This window comes from Lactuca serriola, chromosome 4, assembly GCF_051521515.1.
Source record: "Lactuca serriola cultivar US96UC23 chromosome 4, Lser_US96UC23_V15, whole genome shotgun sequence".
Lineage (NCBI taxonomy): Eukaryota > Viridiplantae > Streptophyta > Magnoliopsida > Asterales > Asteraceae > Lactuca > Lactuca serriola.
Window position 1 is genome coordinate 84,755,773 of NC_136411.1, and position 6,887 is coordinate 84,762,659.

Sequence of the window (6,887 nt, forward strand, 5' to 3'; positions counted from 1 at the left end):
TATCTGTAATTGTCGATATATATATATATATATATATATATATATATATATATATATATATATATATATATATATATATGGAGTGGTTCAAATGAGAACCAAAAAGGTTAAAAACCTTAAGAACCCCAAATTCATAGTTATTAAACATGTGAATACTTATTACATATGTAAAAATCCTGATTTTTTTTTTCTTTTTTGGTGAGAAAATGGCAAAATCTTGATTTTCATAATTTAATATTTTCATTCCTATTTTAACACAAAATATGTGGATAATACACAATTTAATACAGTCCATTGTAGTTTAATAAACAAAATTCACAACTTAATACAATGCATTTTACACTAATTCAAAAATTCAGAAAAGTCAAAACCAAACTTTACCACCACCACCAACTACCTTGTGACGCCAACAACCACTTGTGTCGCCGTTGCAACCATGATTCCTTCTAAATCAGATATGCATATACAATTATGCTTTGACAAGTTAAATACTACATTCATAGTTTAATATTCACTCATTTTGATTTTAATGCAAAGCAATAAAAACCATTACATTATTACATATTTATACAACACAAATAATAAATATATTCACAAGAAAATTAATACAAAAATTGATACATAAAAAATTCATATGTTAACACAAAATTTATAAAAAATTCACAACTCAATACATTAAATTCACAGTTTAATACAGTCGGTTCATAATTTTATATACAAAATTTACAATTTAATATAATAAATTTACAGTTTAATAAACAAAAAAATTTCATTCACATCAATATTCTCAGCTGAACACTTATATTTATATATTCATATATGGAGGCTAATGTTTTTTTAAAAAAGTTTAATTTACACAATATTCAAATATTATGTACTTTATTAGAAAATAAGAGAAAATAATATATGTGTATAATGTTTATTTAATCCCATTGTTTATAAGCAAGCATAATAATAATAATAATAATAATAATAATAATAATTCAAAACTTAATATAATCAGTTACAGCTTAATACAACAATCCACAGCTTAAATACAATCAGTTCACATTTAATATAATAAATTCACAATTTAATACAAAACAATTATACATTCACAACCAAATTTTTAACTTAAAACTTACATTTATACATTGATATTTTAAGGCTAGTGTTTTTTTAAAGTTTATCTTACATGATATTTATAGTTCAAATTTTATGTATTTTATTCAAAATTGAGGAAGACTAGATTTGTGTATATTGCTTCTTTCATCTCATATTTCAGAATCAAACATAAAATTCATAGCAAATTCACAGCTTAAGACAGTCAATTTATAGCTTAATACAGTAAATTCACATTTAATACACAAAAATCACAACTTAATATAAAAAATTCATAACTTAGTACGCAAAAAATATATATTCACAATAATATTCTCAGCATAAAACTTACGTTTCAAGAATTTTAATTACACTTTAATAAAATACTTTATGAGTCTCATTTAGAGAATGCACCACACAAATTCACTATTTAATAGAGTATTTATGGACTCTCATTCACAGTTTATAAACACAATTCAGGACTCTCAATCATAATATTCAAAAATTAAGAACATACCTGATTTTGTTGAAAATTTCATCAAACACCTTTTGTGCACCATGCAAATTAGATCTGATGTAGATATGATTCAGTGGTGGAACCACTGCTAGCCACCATGAGATGCTTTGTATACACTAGATTTATGCCTGAATGACACCAAACACATAAGATATAACCAGATCTGAGAAATTAGTGCGTCTTTGACTTTAGGTCTGAAAGGTTGATGGTAATTTAAGACTTTTCCGAAGATCTAAGATTGTAAAACCACCGATAGACAACATGAAATGCTTTGTATACATCAGATATATACCTGAAATTGCATCAAACACATCAAATCTGATCAGATCTAACCAGATTTGATAAATCAGTGTCTTTGACTTTAAAACTAAAAAGCTAATGGTTGTTGATGATTTTTTTGGTGATCTGAGGTGAGGAATCGATGATGGTGGAATAGATTTGATGTGTGGTAGAACCACCACTAGACAACAATAGAATGAGAGATCTTATTAAAAAAATAATAACTAGATCTTACCAAAAATTGAAAAACCTTTCCTTGAGAGAGAGAGAGACCTTTTAATTTCTAAATAATTAAGTGTTAAAACAATTTTAAAAATTGGAAAAAACAAATTGTAAGTATATTAAAGTCCTTTCAAATTTTTTGTAAGGACCAAAACTCGCAATCTGATTTTATTTTGGACAAATTTACGAAATAATATTAAATTAATTTGTTAGTGGTTTCAGCTGGTTAAAATGCAAACTTTTGTCGGTTTTCTGGATTTTTTCGTAATAAATAAATAAATTCAAGAATAAAACAAAAACTAAACCAAAAATTTAGAACTTTATTAGAGATTTTCCTAGTTTTTTTAGGGTTAATGTCATAAAAACCATCAAGTTTTCAGGGTTTTATCGGTTTTTCCCAAAGTTGAAATTTATGTCCGTTTTTACCTAAACATTTTCGAAAAAATATTCGGTTTTACCCTTTTACCGGTGATAACAGATTTTTAAGGTTACAATTATATTAAATTCGCAAAAAAACCCCTTAAGTTTACTATTTTTTTTGCGATTTACCCTTAAGTTTATAATTTTTTTTACACTTTTACCCTAAGTATATATATTTTCATAATATACATATTCATGCAGAAAAACCATTTATCCAAGAAAAAAACCCATACACACACACACACACATATATATATATATATATATATATAAAGAAATAACATTAAAAAAATATAAATACAATATTTAATTAAAAAAAAATTTGTATATAAATATGATTTTTCTGCTTGAATACGTATAATATGGAAAAAAAATACATAGGGTAAAAGTGTAAAAAAAATTATAAATTTAAGGGTAAAAACGTAAAAAAATTGTAAACTTAAAGGTTTTTTTGCAAAGTTAATATAATAATAACCTGTTATCACCAATAAAAGGGATAAAACCAAACATTTTTTGGAAAATGCTAAGGTAAAAATGGACATAAAATTAAACTTTAAACATAACCGACAAAACTCTGAAAATTTGAAGTTCAGCGATTTTTTTTAACAAAGCGTGAACCCTAAACCAAATTTAGGATCTTCTCTGGACATTTAATTTATATAAATTGTGAGATTACCTTAAATAAGCTAGTAATTTGCAAGTGGAACCCTAGGATTCAGAAATCTTACAGTTTCAATCCCAACCGGTGCAGATTTTAGCCATTAGTTATTTTGCTGCCTAATTTCAGAAATCTTACACTTTCAGTGATTATCAACAAGGAAGTGCTGCAAATTCTCAAGAGGTTAGCGACCATGTAATATTTATCCGTCGATTTCTTCTCCGGCGACTTTATTCACTCTCGAGAATGAAGACCCTGATTTCAAATGCTATATCAAGTCCCCAGTTCATCATCTCTGACTCCAAATTCTCATCACTTCCTCGCAGGCATCGCTCCTTTACGAACTTTCCAAACACAAAACCTCTTCCGAGATATAAAATAACAACGTTATGTTCACATCCAGCCGACTACGGTGGTTGGGCCGATCTAAGCTCCGTCGGCGATTCAGGTGAGTCGAATCAACTCAGGAGGTTATTGAGTTCACTCGGAATCACTGAAAAAAGATACGCATTTGTATATCTATTAGGTTTCGTGTGTGCTCTAGCTGTTTCTAGGGTTAGGATATCATCTATTGTTGTTTTCCCAGCGTGTTTTCTTGTTTTTGCTGTCGGGTTTTCATTTGGGATTGTGAATGGTGGAGATTCCAATGATGTTATGAGTTTATTCGGGAGTATGAGGAGTAATAAAAACAAGAAGAAACGAATCAAAGATGATGATTTCATGGCTTCAGCTGAAAATTTGAGGAGTCTGGTGGATCTATTAAGTGGTTTCGATATAAACATTATGAATTTAAAGAATAGCATGAGAAAAGATGTTGATTCTAATAGAATCAGTAAAGGTGATTTACTTAATTATATCGAGGGAGTAGAATCAATTGAACAAGCTCTCTTGCAAGCTAAAACTGTGATCGAAGGTTGTACAGATAGCATGGTGGCTGACACCATTGATGCTTCTAAAGCTTCGAATCAGAAACCGAGTGATAGGAAGAAAGAGGTGGAGGGGAAAGGGTTCAATATCTCACAGTTCATTAATGGTGTTCGAGAAAAATCCTTTGGTTCAAAACCTGCTAAAGTCAAAGATACTGTTAAGAATAGTCAACCAAACATCCTGGATCCAGTTGTTGAAGACAAGACTGTGAAATCTGTAGCCAGTGATGATAAAATCACATATAATGATGTTGATTTCAGGGTTAAAGAAACATACAGAAGAAAATCAATGGGTAGAATGACTTTAGTGGAGATGGAAACAACTGATAAACAAGTGTTTGAGAGAGAAGATTACATGAATAAGGATAATGATATGCGATCATCTATGAAGAACAGGAATTTTCTTGATTCAGAGGAGTTTTTCCAGCAAGAACACGGAAGGTTCAAGAACATTAATGGAAATAACATACTTTATGATAATTTGGATGAAAAAGAAGCCTACAATTCATCTCCATCTTCATCTTCAGAGATATCTAATGATATGCTTTTTAATGATTATGTAACCGAGGCAAATGCACTTGTAAAACAAGCGAGAGAATTGTTAACACACAGAGGGATTGAAGAAGATGCAGAAAGCATGTTGTATAAATCAACTGAATTGTTATGTAAAGCCATAGAAATGAAGCCCATGAGCTTATTAGCTGTTGGACAATTGGGAAACACTTACCTTCTTCATGGAGAATTGAAGCTAAAAGTGAGCCGAAAATTAAGAGCTCTACTTTCACAAAGTGATTACAATAATGAGGTCTCTAATAGAGAAGAATTTGTTGATTATCTTGTTAATGTGTGTGAAGAGTGTGAAGAACTTTTAGTTAAAGCTGGAAGGAAGTACAGGCTGGCATTATCAATTGATGGGAATGATATGAGGGCATTGTATAACTGGGGTCTTGCTCTTTCCTTTAGAGCTCAATTGATAGCAGATATCGGACCTGTAAGACTTAAAATAATGTTTTTTTTTTTTTAAATAAATAAATAATACTGGTTTAATTTTTTAATGTTGTGAATTCAGGAAGCAGCTTTAGATGCTGATAAAATTTACATGGCTGCCATTGACAAATTTGATGCAATGATGTCCAAAAGCAATTCTCACACACCAGATGGTAAGATACTGTGTTTGTGCAAAAGTTGAAGCTTTTTGTTTATGATATCAATTATTTGTGAAAAAGACATGAATGCCCTCAAACTTGTTATGTGTTTGCAGCTCTTTTTAGATGGGGTGTGGCATTACAACAAAGGTCTCACTTAAAGACAAGAAATTTCAGAGAGAAAGTTAAGTTGTTGAGTCAGGCAAAAAGGCTTTATGAGGATGCACTTCTCATGGACTCCAATAATCTTCAGGTGAAAGAAGCACTTTCAAATTGTGTATCTGAACTCAGGTACAAGAAGTATTACTAGTTATTATTTTGAGTCACTTGTAAAAGGGTCCAATTTGGTTATTTGTTATAGAATTTAGAATAAGTTTCTACACCTAGAATGGTAAAATACGTAGCAATAATGTTAATGGCAACTTGTAATTGTTGCTCTGTGAAATTGTTATATGATGATGATTGGATAAATTCGGTCACTCATGGGACCTATCAAGTAATTTTTATTATTAATTTACATTCAATACACTTGGATTTGAAAATAATTTGTAGGTTAACATGTGTATAAATTTAAGCAAGAGTTATTCTTTTGCAAGTATTTTTGTTAAGGAAAAAAGATTTCGCACGAAAAATAAATGAAAACACATTTACTGATCTAAGGATCAAAGTCGTGATTGTCTATTTATGGAGAAATTTGTGGGTTATTATTGTTTTGTTTACATGGTTTAAAAGTTTGCTGCCATTCTTCTTGAAATAGGATTATTTAAAAAGTTGGATTTACACTAGGTGATTTTAGCAAGTTTTTTTTTGTTTGTATTAGTATGGATTTTAATCATTTTATTTGATAAAGTTTAGGGAAATATCCAGAAAAGTCCAAATACTTTGCCCTAATTTATGAAAAAGTTTCAAACTAAAATTTGTTTATGAAAGCATGAATTACTAGTAAAAAATGAAGATTTTGATCTATTTTTTGCGGTTTACCGGTTTCATTACTGACATGGTTCCAATAAAGTCTTATTATTTTACCATAATTTACGAATAAGTTTCAAACTAAAATTAAGTGATGATTTGATTATTTTCTCCATGTAACAGCAATACGTGACATCACTAATGTGTCATACAAAAGGATGCTATAAACATTCAAACCATGGGACATATGTAGTTATTACAGTTAAAAATATAATAGCAGTCACTGATCATTATTTGAAATCGCAGTTCTCACAGTGGTATTTGATGAAATTACAACACCTTCACGTGTGTGCATTTACTTGAGATGCACATCTTTATCTTGCTATTTCTAGCTTTGTGTTAGTTTACTTTATTTCGTCATTTTCCATGTTTTACTAGTTATTGACTTGGTCTAAGTTAGTGGTCCAAGGTCTATGTAGTGGGTAGTTTATTTCCCTTGTATTTTCGTTTTTGATGTAAGCCTTTATGACATCTAGCTTTTCAGTTTTTTTTTTTTTTTTTTTTTTTTTTTTTTTTTTTTTTTTTTTTTTCAATTAAGCAATCACGTGAAGCCAAAATCTTTGTATTCTCTCTCTAAAAGTTCTAGCCTTTGTCACCTTCTTGTTATCTACAAGTTGCAGGAAACCCATTTCAGGTTAACAAACTGGTATCAAAGCCTAACCTATGGTTGA

The 6,887-nt window shown here is 29.5% G+C and overlaps 1 protein-coding gene across 1 annotated transcript; it reads left to right on the forward strand.

Annotated features, from left to right (window-relative positions):
• Positions 1-3,229: 3,229 nt before the first annotated feature.
• On the forward strand, positions 3,230-5,771 carry LOC145102044 (uncharacterized). Its single transcript, XM_079039374.1, has 3 exons — positions 3,230-5,093; positions 5,172-5,262; positions 5,364-5,771. Exons 1-3 carry the CDS (start codon positions 3,423-3,425, stop codon positions 5,555-5,557), a joined length of 1,956 nt encoding a protein of 651 aa, XP_078895500.1. The 5' UTR covers positions 3,230-3,422; the 3' UTR covers positions 5,558-5,771.
• Positions 5,772-6,887: the final 1,116 nt, after the last annotated feature.

Excerpts from the sequence above, each read along its gene's own strand:
- LOC145102044 (XM_079039374.1), top strand. The coding sequence starts at position 3,423 with ATGAAGACCCTGATTTCAAATGCTATATCAAGTCCCCAGTTCATCATC. Across the intron at positions 5,094-5,171 it reads TGATAGCAGATATCGGACCT|GAAGCAGCTTTAGATGCTGA; the intron begins GTAAGACTTAAA and ends TTGTGAATTCAG. Across the intron at positions 5,263-5,363 it reads CAATTCTCACACACCAGATG|CTCTTTTTAGATGGGGTGTG; the intron begins GTAAGATACTGT and ends ATGTGTTTGCAG.